General features: G+C 34.3%; 2 protein-coding genes across 7 annotated transcripts in view; one reads left to right on the top strand and one right to left on the bottom strand.

The window, feature by feature from the left end:
- Window positions 1-1,432: 1,432 nt before the first annotated feature.
- Window positions 1,433-20,723, top strand: part of LOC135681412 (BMP-binding endothelial regulator protein) — a 64,544-nt gene continuing 45,253 nt past the window's right edge. The window contains exon 1 of the mRNA XM_065195874.2: window positions 1,433-1,869. The gene's annotated coding sequence lies outside the window, so the exon portion shown is untranslated. The remainder of the gene's footprint in view (window positions 1,870-20,723) is intronic.
- LOC135681415 (uncharacterized) lies at window positions 1,865-19,548 on the bottom strand. 6 transcript variants are annotated; one of them, XM_065195878.2, is made up of 2 exons: window positions 15,093-19,548; window positions 1,865-12,277 (listed from the first exon to the last, which is right to left on the bottom strand). In XM_065195878.2, exon 2 carries the CDS (start codon window positions 12,271-12,273, stop codon window positions 11,206-11,208), a length of 1,068 nt encoding a protein of 355 aa, XP_065051950.2. In that variant the 5' UTR covers window positions 12,274-12,277; window positions 15,093-19,548; the 3' UTR covers window positions 1,865-11,205. The 6 variants fall into 6 exon arrangements, with proteins under 6 accessions (XP_065051950.2, XP_065051953.2, XP_065051952.2 ...); XM_065195881.2 differs by having other exon boundaries at window positions 15,249-19,548; XM_065195880.2 differs by having other exon boundaries at window positions 16,017-19,548.

Genomic DNA, 20,723 nt, shown 5'->3' with positions numbered 1-20,723 from the left:
TGGCAAGCACCCCTCGCCAGTTGGCTTGTCAAAAAAAAGGATTTCAGATGTCCCACATTGATTGCATGCTGGGACCTGTATACCAGAGGATACTATTTAAGAAGGTTATTACGCTGCATTTTGTAGCCGTAATGCTTTTTAAGGATCTAACCGATACGAAAATGCTATCTGGCAATCTTAAAGTGTAGACATATTTAAGTAGCTTATTTACAAGGTTTAATTTATAAAAGTTCATCTATGTATTTGCAATTGGGTTGTAGTTTGAAATTTTTCATTCTAGTGAAAGTTAAACAAGCTCGGCATATTGATCAATGTTGTGTAGCTACTAGTAAAAGGTATGCAAGTTTAGTATTCAAAGAAATAAGAGGTTGCACGTTGAGAGAAGAAATTATGAAGGCCTTTCATTCATAAATTACAAGGATGAATTGCTTCACTCATTCAATCTTTGACCTTTTTTCTCATACTTTTTTTTTCTTTCAATGACAACCCAAGTGATAAAGCGGATCTTCGTAATTTGAGTTTGGACATTAACTGTCATTGGTTTGCTATCTTTAGTTTAAAGAGGTTTTAATGTGAGTTGCCGTGAAAGAGCATCGCATTGAGAAAACCACCTATATTCTTCATCTGTAAGGGATTATAATTGCCGCCATTGCTTGAAGACATGTTTCCCTTGTAACTGTTCGTTAGGGCCTGGAAAGCGAAAGATTTATTAGCCCTGCCATATTTTGAGCCTTCTGGAAATTCAGACAATTCGACATTGTGTCTCGTAAGAAAGCACACGAGTTAGGAGTGCAATTGTTTTCCCTTGTGTAATTTTTTCCCTGGTATGTAAAATAGCTATTAAGGCAAGTTTATTTGTTCGGTTTCCATAGATTTTGCTTTTTCGAGAAATTTACACCCAAATGATATGCACGTGCGAGCCTTATTGAATATCGCTAGCTTGAACTTTGTTTTAGAATTCCAACTTTATTCCATACTGAAGGAAGGAATCTCCTGTTCGTCGTTGCAAGAAACGGTCAACACCAACTAAAACTTGAAAAGTTTTCCCTACCTGGAACCATGCCATCAATTTTAGGCTCCCGAGAAGACAAAATTGTTGTCGATGATACGTCAGGAAAGGTATTTAGAAACTCTTTATCCTTAAAAAGTAAATGCATTGAAATTATTGCTATCTTTTGCGGTCGAATGTCCTGAGACGATAGAGCACAAGAAATCGCCTTAAAAAAGTCGATGATATCCCGGCTTGTTTTTGCATGCATCCATGAACCTGTTAGCTTTCTGCGGCTCCTAGTAAATTTAATTTTTGCGACCGCATGGTCTCGTCTTAAATCAATATCATAATGTGATATGCTTTACTTAAACATTTATTGTTGTTATTCTTCTAAGGGCAAATTCTCAACATCAGCATAGCCTAACGTGCATATAAAAACAATCTTGAGATCATATGTTATCAGGTTAATGGGACGTTATTGGTTTGTGGGTTGAGGCCTTTAAACACCGCAATCTAAAGACCTTAGTCGTTTGTTTAGGTACGATCATGGAAGTGCTTTACGACCCATACATAATGCAATTTAATTCTGTCTAAGTATTTATATCTTGGCTCGTGCACTGCAAGACACACTGTCAAGCAATACTGCAGTAGCTCGCAATATCAATTGTAACGCGGTGAATCTTCTTCACAAGGCATTGAGGACAGTCGGTGTACACACTGCTGGGAAAACCAAAGACTGGTCAAGTACTTACTAATAAGGCTTTACCATTGAAGCTGATGTAACAAATTATCAAATTCTGTGTCTCTAACTGGAACAGGAGAAGCGACCTTGCGTCTTAAGAAGCGTTTTGTATCTTTCTTTGGAATTAACACAAGAGGTATGAATTGAATTACTTAATTCCTTACGATTTTTTGCTATCTCTTATTGTATTGTAGTGATTTTCTGACAGCGAGAATGCGACAAATCGAGTGGGTCGTAAAATCATATACTGACTTGGTTTTAATAAGGGATGGCAGACAGGTTAAAAATCTGAAGCTGCATACAGACTACATTTTTTTAAAGGGCCTTCTCTCCTCGCAATATTTTCTTGTCATCTCAGTTGAAATAATGCTGTTGCAAAGACAGGTAGACGATATTCTAATTTGATTAATCGAGATAGCGTGATTTGTAACGTGTTTTTACTCGGGGTGACACATTTTGTGATATTTCCGTAGGCGGCAAGCGCTCTCGGTGAGTGAATAAAGTAAACTAGAACTTATTCAAAGCTTTAGGTAAAATTGATATCAAAATATTTCTTCTTTTATCTCGATTTCATTGTTCATTCATCCACATAATCGCTTCACCACAAACATTTAATAATAGTGGCCCATGAGATTTATCAAAGTTCCTTAGCACGATAAAGAGATATTAATTTTTTTGTGATGAGTAGCATAAGTGCTTTGATTGGGGTTTTTGTTGCAGAACAAAAAAGGCAGCTCCCTAATTATTAAAATTCCCACATGGCATCGATGCTTGAAAGTTAAGTATTTTCTTTGTCCTTTACTCATAACCAATCCCCAATGGAATATAATTTATGATAACGAATGCATTGCCTTTCTTGGCTCTTTTGTACACTCTTTTCTTATAAGAACAATTTTATAAAAACATGAGCCTCAAAATTGGTCAAAAATTAAGAACAAATTAAGAACAAGCTGAGGCTGAGCTGCTACAAAATGCAATTTTGAACAACGTTTTTTCTCAAAATCGAGGATTTGTAGCCATGTGTGGGTACTTTTTCGGTGAATATCAAAACTTGTCGGCAAATGGAGGTCGCCTTACTCACCTTGTTGGCAGATTAGACCTGAAAACCTCCCCAGAGCAAAAAAACTAGCAATCGCACTGCTTACACCTTACTGATTTAAGAACAACTTAACAACAATCCAGCCTCAAATTTACGAGAAAAAAATAATAGTCAGCCTGAAATTAAGTTTACTGGTTCTTATAGAAAAAGAGTGTACACTAGGAAGGTTCGATTTCATAGAAGTCTTTCTAAAAATGTCAAAGGATACTTTGTCAAGGATTGTTGTTCGTATCCTTGATTGTCAACTGTCTGCTGGGTGTGAATAGGTGGACTGAAGAGTGATGTACTTTGGTGAATCACGGAAAAAATTTTCAAGTATTGCAAAAATCATTCCACGCTGCATTCTTCAGTAACTTATTGGTTTCACTACACCTATTTCTACATCCTTTACTCGGAGTAGATTGAATACTTGCTTTTCCTTGATGTTTCCTGCTAAAAGTGTCATTTCAGAACATCTTGTTTATGAGAGTCATGCTTGCAAATTAGTTGAAATTAATGTCTGAAAGATCTCCACATTGTGTGTGGTCAGCGTACTCAAAAAACAAGGTTCCTAAGCGATCTTTTGCGTGCGGTTTATATTTCTAATTATGTTAAAGGCAAACCCGCGTACATGGGCCCTTCTATCTAGCAGAAAACAATCAAGCGACTCACATTAGGCACCATAAGAAACACCTTCAATATTCTTGCAAATCATTTCATATACGTCTTTTGACAGTAAACTGATGATGGCAGTAAACATGAAATTTGGAGTTGCATCTTAGAACCATCCTGTTCTGCTCCCGTTCTGTACATCAAAGCGTTTTCCTTGACATGTACGTATGTAAGCTCTTTAATAAACGTGACAGACAACGGTATCCTCAGCATTGACTTGTGTTGCGAAGGTACCTGACAACCCCTTATTTTTGTCTCTCCACCTTTCTTCGTTCTTCCCACCAGAAATACACAATATTCTATCAAGCTTGTCCATTCACATTACACATAGAAGTACATACAAGAAGTAGATATCATACAACACATAGAAACAAGTATTTACATTCTTGATTAAAACCTTCTAGTGAATATCCTATCGTAAAAATTTCTCTTTTCTTTGTCTAAAGAGAATGATGCTGACTGCATCTTGACAAACCCCCCTTTGGTGCCTGCTTTTGAATATCACCTGTCTTTTGCTTATAAAGATCTCTTAAAAACGATAGTGGGTAAAGTTTGTTAGCGTATCGTTTATTGATTATTTTTGCTGTGTTTTCTTTCATTTGAAGTGGATTTTGATTCCCTTAACCTTACTCTTGTTGGCCCAAACTGCCTCATTGTTCAAAATGATAGTTCTTAGAGAAAATGTTCGCTTTTTAAAGATAATTTCTCCTATCTTTAAAAGCATATTGAGCTTTCTTGGACTCTTTTTATATTTTCATTTAATTGTTAGTATTTTGATGCCCTAAGGTTTGTTGATAGTTTGCAAACTGAAATATGGTCTCCACTTGAATTTTATGCTAAAGAAATTTGGTGAAGACATTATTTTAATTTGATGAATCAACTCGGTTAGAAACAGAGACTTTACAATGAGCATTATATATTCAGAAAAGTTTATTAATAAAAGTTAGTCATCAATAACCTATTTTGAGTGTCAAAATTCATGTTTTTGTTCAAAATTAGGTTGGCAAAAATTTTTTATTACCATGCATGTCAAAAATTTGGTTCCTCAAAAGTAATCTGTGTCATGTAATCGTTGAAATGACAATGTGAATAAGTTTATGCAAAACAATGAATGAAAGTCATAGACCTTGTGGTACTCAAGATGAAGATAAGGCAGTGCTCATTTAACATACGTCCGACAAATCAGAACAATTCAATCTGTTGTCTTCGTTACATAGCACCTTTGCTCACTTCCTCAAGACAATTATATCAATTAGAATGAGACAGGAGGAAACTTATGGTTCATCGTTGTTCTTTATAAAGGAGAACTGACACTAAAATCCTTCCTGTTCTCGTTAGTTGTCTAATTCTCTATCGTTTAGTTCAAATCATGTTCAGAGCTGTCTTCTGGGTTATCAGTCGGGTGTTGCGTGGGATTTGCTCATATCACTGGGTGTGGCATTCCGCTTTATCAATGTGAACTTATTTGTCACTTGATTTGAATTTATAATTTCTCTAATATTGTTTTACTTTCATTTATCAGTGATTTTTGCTTTAATCTACGCGAGCCATCTAACGTTTTCGCGTTTATTTCCTTTCAAAAATGCCTGAAATTTTCAAACTATGGTTGAAAAGATGCTCCATGTCTTCCTTTTTTTCGTTGAATCAGAACCCTTTTCTTGATACAAAAACTATTTTTGACAATTTAGTTTGTTCTATTCACCTTGCCTTTCTCATCTGCTTCATGCAAGCGTTGTCAGTGCGCATAGCGTGATAAATTCTTTTTAGAACGTGCTCTACCGGTGGTTGTGCGACATTTGGCTGAATAGCCAATCAAATTCTCAATGGTTTTTCATGTCACTTTTGAATCTAGCAGTCGGTGTTCCTCTACATTCCACCTTAAGGCAAATCTTGCATGCGAAAGCTAAAGACTAAAGACGATCTTCTTACATCATCTAAAGAAAATGTTCTTACATCATCTAAAGACAATGTTCTTATATCATTTGATCGGACATCGCTTGATCAGCACGTTAGCCTTGGAGATGGAGATAACAATTCGATCGATTTTCCAATTCCCGTAGCTCAGTACTACTTCATCACTTTGATTGTGTTTTATATCTCAGCATTCAAGCTATTTATAGGCTCAGAAAGCTTTTTGTTTAAAAGGGAATCGAGAGTAGCCTATGTATATGGTTCCACATTGAGATTGAAATATAGAAATAATGCATTATGATTTTGCAAAATCTATAATGAAATTCTCTTGCACAAGCCTACGTATCACAAAAGCTCTCACTATGGAATAATACCGTAAACTAAGGTTGGAGGTGTCTAGTGTTGTGAACATACAAAATTTACCGGTTTATTCAGCTTTAGAGGTTTCTTTTTTGGGTGTACTCCTCAATAAGAAGCATCTTGTTAAATTGTTCTTCAAGCTAATAATACATTGAATGCACCCTGAAAGTCTCTGCTTAAAGGATGTCGGATGTTAAAGGAAACGAAGGATGTCAACTGTTCTGTGAAACTTTTGCAACAACTGAGCAAAAATCAGATGTAGCGAATTCTTATTACAATAATTCTTAATATAATTCTTAATATAATTCTTAATAATCTAAATATAAACCAATTTAACTAACGGAATCGTTCTGGACATTACTCCAAACTTCATTGTACGACTTTTTTGAGCACAAATTCAGTTTCACCACCATATTTTTCGACCACATTAAATTTTTCATACTGTTTTTACTTGTTTAGACTTTACGGAGAAATGAAGTTTGAAAACCTGTAGGGGACCGCAAAAAGTCGTCCCGGGTAACCCCCTTAGTCGCCAATAACAGTCAAATCACTTATACAATATTTGTCTTTATGTCCTCATACAATCAAACTCATGACCAATGACATACTGAAAACTTCCAAGTAAACTTAAATTCTTGCTCTTAACCCGAATCTGGGGTTGAAAGTTTTGCACAAAAATATTTGAAGAATTTTTCAAAATGAGGCTGTAGGTTGAATTGGTGTACTCAGCTGCTTGAAGCGATCCACTTTTGATGTGTGGTTATGTCACCCTTCTCACTTAACGGACCAATTTCTTCTTCTGTTCTATTAACAGGTAACTTTCCCAGGTAATCACGTTGCAAGGCAGACTCCTTCAATGACGGGTCTGCTTGTGGTCTTGCAAATCAGTTGCCTGTGACAAAAATTGTCCATGATGGTTACAACACAGTCGTTTAGCTTTTTCCCATCACATTATCACCTAATTCTCTAGTTGCACCATTTCATTTTTGCTAGCTTTCCAAAATAGGCCATTGATCTTTTTCAATTGTTTTCAGTCGTTCCTTTAAACGATATCAGTAATGTAATTGCCTTATGTGAATTGTAAGATATCGTAAGGGATCTTGTAACGATAAGCTTAGAACGACAAAGGCGCTGCTCATCAGAAACATTGCAATACATGCAAGATGATTTCATCTTCATTGATTGTCATCTTCCATATTAATGTAAGGTGGCGTTGTTCCTTGGCCGCGTAATAAAATTTCTTATCGATGTTACCTTAATTGTCTTGTTGAGTTATTTCTTATTAAAACCGCGGGCGCCTAAACATCGTTTGCGAATTGTTCACTAAGACAGAATCCACCTTAAGGCCTAGTCCTTAATACGTTTACACTTGTAATGGTAACATAATTTAGACTTGGACAAACCGGATCAATTAAATTTGCTAGTATTGATTGTTTAAATTGCTTTTCCGCCGCGATTTCTTTTGGACTTAAGTTTAGCAAAGGATTGCATGATTAATTCGCAACCTCCATTGACAAGGTCGGCAAAAACAATACAAACATTTGGGTACTGTATTTATTAACAAATCGTTCTTACCTAAATAAGATTTTGTTTAATGGAATTTTTATGAATGTTGGCACAACGTAATCATGCCTGTTCAATATAGAAACTAAATAAACAAACTCTAGTGTCCTCAGAAAAACCCAACAAAATGGCACGATATGCTTTGATCCCCAATGGCGTCTTTGTATTCCCATCGACTTCAAGACCATTGTACGCATTGCATTAAAAGAGTAATTCATTCGATTTAAAAGCTATTCAATGTTTTAGTAGGGAAGTTTCCTAAACCTGAATTTTTACTTGTTTTGTGTTTCCAGCCTCGTAGATTATGTACGCTATAAAATGCTATGTAATCCAAGTTCACGTTGTCGTTGTACACTGCATGACTCTTCATCCATCAGACACCCCTCAAACACAATAATCCATATTTCCATCATATATTGTTTGATTAAATTGTGATAAACGTCGTAATGCTTAGATGATATAGATTTAATCCGAAAAAATTTGCCAAAATAACAATCTATGCATTATAATACCCATTTTTATGATACTCGATCATGTTCTCGAGATTCTCTGATTGGCCTTTTTCGGTCAACAGCTGTTTATAGATTTTCTTTCTTGATTTTTCCATCTTTCTTCTGACGTTTAATACACGGAAGAGTGGCAGATTAGAAGCTTCAGTATGCTGTTAAAGTTTGTTTTAAAAAAAACGAACTTTTACAGTCTGATAATGCTCAAGATTATGTCAATAGTTTCTATTTTCTCGCTGTATCTCAGCGAACCGTAATACTTTTCTTGATAAAAGTTTCAAAAATTCACATACAATTTGTTTTAGTTCCTTTATACGGTACAAACTTTTTCCATACTTACATGCATTTTTTAACAATTATAAGGTATTTTTGAGATTACTAGTGTTTATAGCACAAATTATTTTGATAACACAATGGAGTGTCATGAAAATGATAGCTACAAAACAGCTGGACAGTTTTAAAAGTATATCCTTAACGTTTGTACTTAGCTTCAGAGCAGAGCTGATTTTTTAGTCAAACAAAAATCATCATCTCATTTAAAAAAACTTCAAATTTCATGTATATTTTGTTATTATTTCAAGGTTTGATGTTTTCTCAGCTCTCAGTAATAATACCACCGAAGAACGTTTCTGAAAATGCACAAAAACTCCACCTCTATCAGAACAGCGTATTTATAAAAATCCTTTATTTGTGAGAAAGGCATATTTATTAAAAAAAACTTTTTAGCTGCTCATGTTTTTCAACTTATCTTTCAAAACTGAGATAATTTTCGCAATGGAAAAATCTTTTTTCAAAATATAGCGGCCATTTTTCAGGCTGACGAAACAATAATTTAATACGGCAATTAATTATTCAACAAAATGTGAGAGGCTAAGGTCAAATGGTGCTAGAGCTTCATCACTATCTGAATGCAGCTGTTAAAATCTTGTTTTCAAGTGATGCTGATGCTGGTTTAGTAAATGAAAGTATTCTGTTTGTCTGAATGATGAAAAGAGAATTTAAAACTTTTGATGAAGCATAGTTTCAAACTGCTTCTTTTCCAAAAACGATAGATCGTTAAATGTATTTTTAAGTGATGTAGTTCTGGCCAAACATAAATTGACAGTTGCTTCAACTTAAATAGGTCTTCTTTGGTTTTTCATTTACTTGGGAAAAAACAGCCATAATCCAATACTAGAATTGTGAGGCTAAGAAACGATGAATCTAGCAAAATCTTTGTGGATCACTTAAGCAAGGAAATAATAGTTGAAGATTGAATTATGATTAGCAAACAAATAAATCAATTAAAGTATAAACTGGATAGTATCATGATTAATTAAGTAAATCGTTTACTTCTACAGCTTTTATGTCAGGCATAATTTATAGAAGAATTCATTTGTTCTTTTTTTATTGAACTAAGATTTTCCATTAAAAACTGTAATTTTCATAATCCGTTGCGACAGAAAATTTAATGATCAATAATTCTAAACTTTCCGCAACGATGTCAACACTAAGTTTTGTCATATGTAAGTTGAAAAAGTGTTAGCAAATGTTGACATTTCAATTTGAGGTTTGCAAAGGATCAAGTCATATCTTCACTTATGTTCACATTCAAAAGAAACTGTTAATAACCTGCATATCAGAATAGACACTTCCGCTTTTCTCTGCTTTCGAAAATATATTCAGCTGATTTTGCAAGAAAGAGCAAAGAGCAAATCTATAAGCTAAATGGCAATCATATGTGTGTAAGGCTGTTGTATTAAATGTACAATAAACACCTATAACAAACAACATTTTCCATGCTGGAACAGAAGGGTACCTCCACTTCTAATGCTACTGTCAAAATCGTTAGGATGCAGCATTTAATGGTCTTTCAAAGCCCCAAGAAATCTGATAAGTTGAATTAAAACTGATTAGTTTCTATGAGATCGAATTCGTACTCATTATGTAGCAATGAATATCTTTAGGATGCAAACAGACAAGAATTCAACTTAGTTTATAGATGCAATCATAGAATACCTATACTATACGTGATTTCTAACATAGGTTATACACTCAGGAGAAATTGTTTAACTTCTAGAAAAATTATATCTCACCCTAACAGTGTTAATTATATCAACATTAAGTATCAACATCTGCAACTTTCAATTTAATTAGAGAGAACATTCACTCCCATCATATACATACTTGAACTCTAAAGAATGAGATTGAATGTTAATTATACACAGTGTTGATGTTGAAAATAATATCTTCGTTAGAATCACTTATATATATACAGAGTAAATGCAATAAAAAGTCAAAACAAATTAGATTCATTACCGTATTCAAAGCCATATACTATCACTGTTTAACGCTCTATGCTGTGTCATTGGATTACAATATTTGATCGCGTTCCCATTGATAGACTTGCGTTTTTCCAACTTGTTTCCTACTTTTTGTGCGTCATCGCCAAGAGAATGTCAATTAATATTTTCTGAAATTCATCTTTTCCCGTGTTAAAGATCCCTTACATTATCGAATGAGCCTAAACGGTCTAATACGGATCACATTGCAAATATGGCGCCTGCTTTTCGTTTGGATTAATACTAAGCCACTATTGAAATATTTTGTCTCTTCGATGTATATCTAATCGAAAAAAAACTTAATTAAAAAACTCCCTGCTGCAGGAAAGCTGTTGCTACTTTCAAAGGGTTCTTGTTAGTTTGCGTAAAGAATTAGCGAATGATTTCAACAAAAAAGATCACTTATTACACAAATAATAAGATTCGTGAACCTTTTAGAATTAATAACTGCTATTAAATGACCTGTTTTCTAAGCTTTGGTTTCAATCTTATCGAGGGGTAAATCACTCCGAGAAAATCTCGTACACCTTTTTAGAAAATCCTATTGTTTTAGCTGAAAATCCCCGGAAATCCTTTTGTTTTAGGGAAAATCTCGTACGCTATTTGCAAGAGTGGATTGCCTTTTGAGCCTTATAGACGCCTTTAGAAATGGCTAAAGCTTCGAAAAGTTATCGGCAAAGTTCTATTTCGTGTTATTGCGAGGTTAATTGACAGCCTCAGCCAACAAAGCATGTAAGAAAACACATTTAATGAGACATGTACAAGCAAAGTTTTCATTAAGGCAATTGGCAGGTCTATTTTTTGCAAGAATATTTCATAAGCCTAAAGCGAAATATACTCAGAAAATTCTTCTGCATCACCATCAAACAAGTCAAAGATGTAGTTTTACTTTTTTGAATGTCTAGGAAAAAAAGAATATTCAATTCTATTCACCCTTATCCGGTTCTATTTTGTTTTTCACACTTGAAATTTAGTCACTTACGACGAGCCTAAGTTTTTTAGAAAGCTAAAAACTGTTTTAACTTTTTACGACATCACGTTTTTACGACAACTGTTTGTCACTAATTGGATCCTTTAAATGGATTAATCTTGCAAATCAGCCTCTTAATATATGTACGAAATTCTTTTTTTACAAGTAAATAAATTATTGGGTTGAAAAAACTGTTCGCGATGGTTAAACAGAGTGCAAGCCTTCTCAGCCATGGTATACCCATCTTTATGCCGGTGGCATAGCAAAAGCGATACCCGGCTAACGGCAGCCATAGCAAAATAAACAAGACAACAGAAAGGAGGCAGATCAAAGATGTCTGCTTTAGCTCCTGATGCTTTGAGATTTTTCTCTTTCTGCGCTTTCCTTTTTTCTGGCAATTTGAATTTTCGTCGTTCTTGTTCATTGCATTGCCTACAGACAGTTCTTCTGTGCTTGCAATGTACTTGCTGAAAGGGCCAGATGTGTTATTATCTTGTGTTTCACTGCCTGTATAGCTATGATCTGCACTTGACTTCTCTCCTCGTATATCAACATTTGAAAACTTTGATCGTGCTGCATATCTTTTGGCGTATCCTCGTATAGCAACAAAGAGAAATGAATTTGAAACTATTAGAACAAGAACGCCAACTGCAAAGAAGGCAGTAAATAAACTGCTTCTAACGATCAGCTCTTGTTTTCTTGAAATATATAGATAAATCAGTGAATTCTGTATGATGATCAGGCCAGGAAAGATCCAAGTAGCTATAATAAGCCGGAAAAGCACATTCCTATAGTTTGCTGAGCCGTATATATGGGGCCTCTTTATCGCTATGAGGCGATCCACAGTCAGTAGTATGAGCGATAAGATTGAAACGAACATACAACTAAACAAAGGAATGTTTCCAAGTAGTTTATAGTACACGGATTTCTTCTTCAATAATAGCAGCACACCTAAATTGTTGCCGAATATACCAACCAGTGCATCAGCAAGTGCCATTGAGCAAAGGATGCGATTGTGATTGCTGCCAAGTAGCTTCTCCCGGAAGCATAGAAACATTGCAAGCACAAGGATGTTTAAAATAAACGTGACAATATCAGTTACAACCAGACTCCAATAAAATGCTTGAGATTGTTCTGTTTTGTTTAAGCCGTTTCCCATGATTCTGCAAGACAATCAGGCCAATTCTTAGTCACGTAAATAAAATCTAAACTACCAAAACTTTAAAATCTAAACTTCAAGCTATAAATACGAAGTTGATACTTGCCAGAAGATGGTTAACTGCCCGCTGTTTCGCTTATCATTACGCATTGATCTGGCTGCTACATATTTAAGAAATCATATGAATTATGCAGGACCCTTTTGTTTATCAAATTTTGCTTGCTTCTTTAAGTCAATTTTCTACGTGACTGGCTGCCAATCAACAAATGGATATCACATAAATATAACTGGCGATTGATTGATCAGAAAAGATAATCGATGGCTACTTTCAATGCGAAAATGAATTTTCATTTCATTTATTCATGAATGTTTGTATAGCCTTTCAATTGTGTTAAAACAAACTTAAAGTTCGTGGAAGATTTTTTAATTGGCAAGGGAGACATTATGCTTGCTACCTGCTCAAAAGGCAATATTATTTTGTTTTACAAGACAATACAAGACAGTTTAAAAAGGCATGTGCTTTAAAGATCTAGTCCTGACCATAAACACACATTTCGCTTTCGTCATTCAAGCTATACAGTTCTCGTGTACTTCATGCTTACATTTGTCTTAGTGGCTCTTATTCAGTGCAAAACGTAAAAATTCATGTAGCGAGCCAGTGTATCTATCTTCAGATGGGTCTTGATCAAATGTTATCGACATTTATGATAACTTGCATATTATGGGACGGCTTAATAATACAAATTTCAAGTATTCTAGATAAGCATATTTTAGTAATATTTGGGAGATCAGGCATAAATATTTCTGCAGACTTATATCTTCCCTGCTTTTTATGAGAACATTGAAATTGCACACACAAATTCATTGTTCACTCCTGTCTCAACAAAGCTCAAATCTGAGCTAACGTGTTGACCGCACATGATTTTTGCGTCCTCTAGCAAGATAAAACGACACAAACGATAAAAAACACTAACCTACAAAGTCTCATGGCCGATCCTCACTGGTTGTTTTCTAAGCCAATTATTACTGCAACATTACCTTAAATGTTGATATCATCTTCATTGTATCGACAAAACTAAACAACGATCGAATCATCCAAAGCTTATGTACCAAAAGAATACGAACACCATACTATGCCATCAATAGGTATTGTAATTTGATCACAATTTCTATGAATTGTGATCTATGAACTGAAATGCTGAAGAGATCTTAATAAATCTACTTTTGCCACATCAGAAAGGAATATCCCAACGTGCTCAAAAAATTTTTAACTTTTCTTTTCTTACCGACGGAACCTTTGCTATTAACTGGTTTCAAACCTTCCTATAAAGTCGTGTTTTTTACCCCATGACCTAGAACTAAAGACTGTTTAAAGTTGATATTTGCCTTGTTATGTATTCTTTGTAACAAAATGCTTCTAAAGCTGAAGTTTTTGGTAAAATTTGACCTAAATCCTCGTAGAAATTCTATAGGATAAACATTGAGGTGTTCAATTAAACTCGTTCATAATTCTAGGGCACACTATCCTACTAACGAGCAAATTTTTAAGATAATTGATAACTGAGGCAAATTTTATTGCAATTCGACTACTTTGAGTCCAATTCTTAGGTCAATCTTCAGCAAAGTAAATGAAATGCTCTCACTCAAGACTAAAATGAAATTACCGAGTCTATAAAAATTGCTTGTCGTGTGTCAATTAATAAACACGAGGAAAATAGTATTAATTGTTACAAGCTGCTTTTCATTTGCTTTTTCAAATGAATGAAAACTGAATGCACAGTGCGATTCAATGGTAGATTAGAACAAAATCGTGTTGCGTTATGTGTTTTTCTTTTTGCATTTCTCGTGTTAGACAGCTGGTGGGTCAAAAAGACAATCATTTTCCAGTTTCAAAGAAAGCTTTGTTCGGTTTTTCTGGTTTGGTCTTTTTTCGTGGGACTTACACAGAGCAGCTTCAGAAAAGTGATGTAATGCAAATGAACCCATATTTGGTTTTCCTGAAAATTCCAGTTTTGTCCCAAAGCTAGATTATCGCAATATATTATTGTACCAGCATTTTTTCCGTAGACTTGAATAAAGTCAAAGTTGAAAAATTGAGAAAATTCCTAAAAATCTGAAAATTAATAAAAAATCGACTTTAGAGCGATAACCGTCACAGGATAGATGATGAAATCTCTTCTATGTCAAAAGGCTTGCACAATTCCCTAAACGAGACAAGAAAGGCGTGAAGTACACCCATATGTTCTAACAACCAAAGCGGAACTTCATTGGAAAAAATTTGCCTGAATTTAACCAAATGAACTGTCTGTGCAATGTTTGCAATGCTTAGAGTATAAACGTCGGATTATAGCGAAAATGTAAGCAGGAATTAGTATCTAGGTGCTGATCAAAAGAAATGTGAGGGGAAGAATAACAAGTGTGATTTCCTTGTTGCTTTCAACCAATCAGTGACTGCTATTCCGCCACTGAGCTTAGTTAAAGAATCTAAGAAAGAAATATAACTCTGTCAAAATAATAAAAAAGTACTTTTTGTGGTATTTTTAAAGTTAGTTAGATGATTCTTATCAACAATTTTAGTATGAGCTTGACTGTTAAATTGCATCTCAACTGCTGATCTGAACAAAACAAAATAAAGATACATTTGAAGTTATATCTACATTGAAACAGTGAACATAGAAAATGACTTTCTTTAAAACAGCTAATCTCCTTAACGATGAGATATATCAATGCAGTCAACCAACCGTTACGTTGTGTTTAAAATGCGCAGAAATTTATAAAAAAGGCAACATAGGTTCTTTATCCATGATCTAAAAACTTACATGCTGGAAACTTCTCAACTCCTAGTTAAACTAGGCTAGTTTCATTCAAGGCTCTCCGCTTATTTTCACTAAATGCAATTTATATTACTAATTCAAATATCCTCTTATTGATTCGAAGCCATTAACTTTATACATTTGTCTATCAATCGACCTTACCTCGACCAAAGCAACGTTGATCAATGCAAATATTCTCTTGCGTGATATGTAGACAGGCCGCTTACGAGCCGGCAAGAAGACAATGTGTACCATTTCGGAAAGGAAAACATCTTAAAATCTAAAAAGCTTTGTATTGGTGACGTCTTGTTCTGTTTGTTTGTTTCTAAGATCTCCCAATCATCTTAAAAAATTTTCCCAAGACCAACACACGAACGATAAATATTTTATTTCAGTAACGCCCTCAAATGCCAAAAACCCAGAAAAGCTAATATTTGCCTGTCAATCAATTGCCACAAATGTTCCAGATTTTGACTAGACAGTTTTAAAAGGAATTTCTCAAAATAAATTGAAATCAGGCAAAAGGCTTATACTTAATTTTCAAAACAGAATTTTCTTATAGGAGTCGAAATAAGAGCTGTGAAATTGGGCCATGCCCTAAATCATCATATATTTCTTCTTGTTTTACTAATCAACTTTAAACGCTCTCTTATGAATTCGACGATTACATTTGAAGCAAGCAAATCTATGCAATTTCAAAAGACCATCCTACTGATTTAATTTATAAAAAATGAAAAACTTCTACTTTAAGGAATTTTACAATATTATCGGCGGAGTTTAAAGCTGCAAGAAGTTACTTACCTGAAAAATACAGCCCCTATTCTAATCCACTTTGATGGCCCTCCTTTATTTTTGAATTTTGCGTTTCCACAAATTTGGATTTATAATTTTCAACGAATTACAATAATAAATTCAAATAACGAATCATACCTAGAATTCCAGAGACTAGAGAGAAAGTACCAATAGCGTTTGCAAAAATTCTTTCCGATTTTCGAATTATGTTACAGCGGGTATCTGCTATTTATCGGCTTCGGCTTTTATAATTGACAAAATCAGATAAGAAATCTTTTAAATCTGTTGCCACCTGCTTCATTACGCCTCCTTTTGATCCGAATCTCTAAGCAACAACCAAAGTAACTTGAATGCTGTCAATTGCACATTAATTTTAGTTAGAACTGTGCCTTTTTTGCCTATTTTTTAACTACTATTTTTAACTTTTTTCCTTAAATTCTGCCGAGTCGTCTTGATAATTGACTGCTGGAGATCAGTGAAAGAGCTAGTTACTTTAAATTCCGATTTTCGACTTTATGATCAATATTTAATTCTGTTTAAAAGGTGTTTTATTTTGTTTTAAATGCTAGAGCAACATGTTGGCATGATAAAAACAGTTACAACAATAACTCTGACCATGAAACAAATATGTCGAATTATGCAGTGAATTGAAGTCAATATAATCTTTATTGTCTTAAGCTAAAGTGCAAAAAGTAACTCAGCGCAATTCCTAGAGTGAGTGTTTTCGGGTGTTTGTTTATCTTAAAGCCACGAATTTGTAGGGCTATAGGGTATATTTATTTTGTCTATTGAGAATTTAAGTGAATAAAAGTAAATAAATGGTGAAACGCTGGGCAACCTTAGTAGTCCATTCGACAAGGGGTCCATAGCAATATGCTCTTTAAGGTTATTAGACAAGTCTTTATAAGATAAGATTTCGCATACCGTCGATAGTCTTTTAAGCTGCACCCATGCACATTGGTTTGGCCTCAGACTGCATAGCATATCAAGGACTGAAATTTGCAATCCATTTCTTCAGGAAGAGGGTCGTGTAATTACCAAGGGGTGTATTGCATTTTGCAGGAAGATTACGAAAGGATATTTCTCATAACGAAAGGATTTTTGTCAAAGGCATATGCTCCTCTCACTCAACAACTACTGTATTCTACTGTTTTACACATTTGTCAACTTTTTGTCGCTGTGGCTCCGAATCTGCTCTGACACTACGTAGGTCTCCTACAGATGTACGCTCTGTTCTTAAACCTGCAATCTTTTAAAATATTGCCTTTTGCCTCAAACAACAAGCAAACACGCACAATGTTTCTTACCTTTTCGCAATTTTCCCATCAATATGTCGAAAGAATGTGTATAGCTACCGTGAATTCTCACTTATATTTGGCTTCTCAGCCTTTTATTGATCTAGTTGTGATGATAAAAGCATCTGTGAAATTATGTGGAAGAAAATGACGAAAAATGATGCCAATATTGGTCATAGCGTGGCATCTGTTTTGTCTCAGCTCTAAAGCTATATGGGACACTTCCATTACGCAGGTGTTTGTTTTTAGGTTGAACTTGGTCAATATTACTTGACTATTGTGTATGCGACATTGGTAACTTTTCGGTATATAGTGATCAAGGCCCTGTTTGTGCATAGATAATTCTAAAAATGAAATAGATTTCACTCTAAGAGAGAGACTCTCAAATGCAGTTTATCTATCATCTTAATTCAATCATTTAAATTCATCTTGGTTTTGTTTGCCACTCAACTGTTTCCCTCATGACGTCAAATCGCCTTATGCAAAGTTTAGATATTTCTAAAGAATTCATTATTTCTTAACAGCGTTGCGCCATAAAACGATAAGAGAAATATTAAGGTGCCAAGAAAATATATGTTAATAATTGTTAAATACCTGTCATGTTACAATTCCTTTATTGAAATGCAGAATATATTAAAAAGATCAGAACAATTTTGCTAGAAGGACTAACCAACAGTGGTTGTCAAGCTGTGTACATACAACCTTCCAAAAATCATGAAAACAGCTGCAAAATCAAATAAAGGTTGCCAGAACCACTGAACAGTCTTCTAAGAATCTATCTTAAATTATTAATTATGGAAGAGTGTTATTTCAATTAAGGGACTGCATTTTTTAAGAGAAATACAAAGATTATTTAAAAGAAGGGGTGTGAAGACCATCATACTGATGCACAATGACAGAGGATTAAAACCATTTTAACTTAAAGTTCCTTCTTCCGGTCATCATGATGAATGTCTAGACTTTTTTAAATTTATGTTCTTTTTGTATCACAAAGCGGGGCTTTGTTTTTGTTAGATTTATGCATCGATCTTTTCATGTTGCTCTCAAAACTGAGAAATTTCCTTAAGTCATTTTGAAATTGAACAATTCAACATCCGAAAAGTTCATTTTATGCTAAAATGAAAACGGTGCCAATTTGCTATATTTTGTTTGTTCTTTGTGAATAGCTTTTTGACTTTGCCTGTGTGCTTATGAAGTTTCTGGCGATGTCCTATTCACTTTCAATCCTCCTCTTGATTCTACACATCTATGCATGCACTTACTTGGTTTCTGTACCCAGGTTTGATCGCCCCTTCCAGAAATGATCAAGTCAGTACGCTAGATTGCTAGTATTGCTAGATTGGAAATTAATCGATAAGCTTTCTTATAAAAACGGTTCACTCATGCGTGATCCCAGTTCTGATACTCGCACAACATGAGATTTTGTTGTAGGCTCTGCTCTGTATGAAGTGTTTGAAAATGAATTTTTTTCATCGGTTTTCCGACTGAAAAATCATAACTGGAGGAGACTTGGCAAATCCTAATTTGTGTTCAAGTGGCTCCTCGTGGCATTGAGATCGCTGTATATAGCACATTCATAGTAGAAATATATTCTATTTGCAATTCCAATTTGCACTTGGCAGTCATAAAACGAAACATTTCTACCCAAGGGTTCCGCATAAAAAAAGTTAGGCAAGGCGCTGTGTTTTAGGCAGCTTCTAGAGGTCGCACCCATGATGACAACAAACACCATAACCAATATGTGAAATCATGTTAGCTATTCACCGACTCCTAAAAGACAGTTAGAAATTTATGCAGTCATGGATTATCTTTCTACCTCTCCAGAGGACAGGTCCTTTTGAAACCATTGGCTACTGTGCTCATAATGAGCATTTTTTTATGTTATCTATAGCATTTGGATTCTTATTCTTCCTCTTGTACTTTTCCCTTGTTTTCTACCTTCTAAGGCCGTTTTCAATAAGCAGTCATATCCGAGGGTATGCCTCATACATTTTTTTATTCTGCTATTAATTGTGTCTTTAATAAATCTGTTCTCTCCAATGTTAATGATAATTCATCTTTCTTTATTCTTTCTCTCCAAATCATCCTTAAACCCATCTCCAAAAACAAATCTTTCCTTACGTACTGCCCATGTCTCCGCTGCATAAAGCAACATATTTCATACAAGTGATATAACCACCCTTTTTCTTTGATTTAAGCTTAGGCCTTTTGTTTAAAGCTCCTTTCTTTTGTTATAGGTACATTTTGCTGACACTATTCATGTTTTTATTTCTTTTCTTCATCTGCTCTCTTCATTCGATCTGCTGTATTTTAAGTCAGTAACATTCTTCAGACACCCTCCATTAAACCGTACCTCTAAATTACCCCTCTTCTATCAACTGTTCGTAGCTATCAAAGCAAATGCTTCATGTCTTGCACAAATTTCAATCAAAATTTATTGTAAACTGCTGTGTGAGGCTCTAGAATCATTTTTAAAAAAACTAAACGATTCTTGACAGATATGTTCTAATCATAAAAAGTGCTATGGAAACCCCTATTGAAAGCAAAAAATTATTGTTACTAAACAAACTGTCAAAAGTTTATAAATAAATAATGACTAAGTTCTTAATCTTTATTAAATTCTCAATCATCCTTTTTCAAAACCATTACACTGACATGGTATTCGTTATTGAGTTTTTTTTGCACTACCAGGGCTACGTAGAGATTGCTTCAAATCTCCAAAAAATGTCGCGATTATAATGGAGCTGGTCGACCCTTATAATCGAATAAAAACAGTTAATTTTGCATGAGGTCGATTTGTTTTTTTCCATAAAATTTAAGATCGTATAATTCAGTTTTCTTTATTTAAGTAGGTAGAACCTGTAGTCATCTTAAAATGATTACGCGATAATGCCCTCAAATAAAAATTCAAAATTCATTTTAATGAGTAATTGAGATAATCAATTACCCTAAATTGACAGCAGACGATTATTTAGATCACGAAGAAATATATGTACATGCAAGGTTAAAGTTTGATATTTAATAAGAAGATTGTGTTTAAATGACATCTGAAGATGTCATTTCTAATTGTCTTATGCTCCTACTAATCTGGGAAAATCACACTCAAATCCAATGTTAATCGTTTTGCCAAATTAACAGTGCTGTTTAACACCCTGTGCTGCACCAATACGAGTCTTTATTCTTTTTAAACAATATGTCCTCGTATCAGAATCGATATCAGCGTTCTTTTTGCTTGTTTTTATGTTTTGATTAATTCTCTTCTAACTCTTCTTGGTGCCAAATACAGCAAACATGCAACAGTATTTTAACGTTGAGCTTTTAAATTCTCAGTAAAGAGAGTGATTTTTCAGTTATAATGGCGATCAAATCTCTTCGATATTTGATTCCAAATTTCATTAGGAATTTTTCAGCTTTGAAAAATTACATTATCTGACAAATTTTTTAAACAACACTAATAACAAGCTACAGCAAGTAGGTTCCTCAAAATATTTGCAAATTGAAAAAGCAAGAAAATTCTAATTTGTCTAGGTGAAATATTTGTGCGCAGTAA

Source organism: Rhopilema esculentum, chromosome 12 (assembly GCF_057945365.1).
Source record: "Rhopilema esculentum isolate cy_ngs chromosome 12, ASM5794536v1, whole genome shotgun sequence".
NCBI classification, from domain to species: domain Eukaryota; kingdom Metazoa; phylum Cnidaria; class Scyphozoa; order Rhizostomeae; family Rhizostomatidae; genus Rhopilema; species Rhopilema esculentum.
Note: the sequence above shows the minus strand (reverse complement) of the source record. Positions and strands in the feature narration are given on the sequence as shown.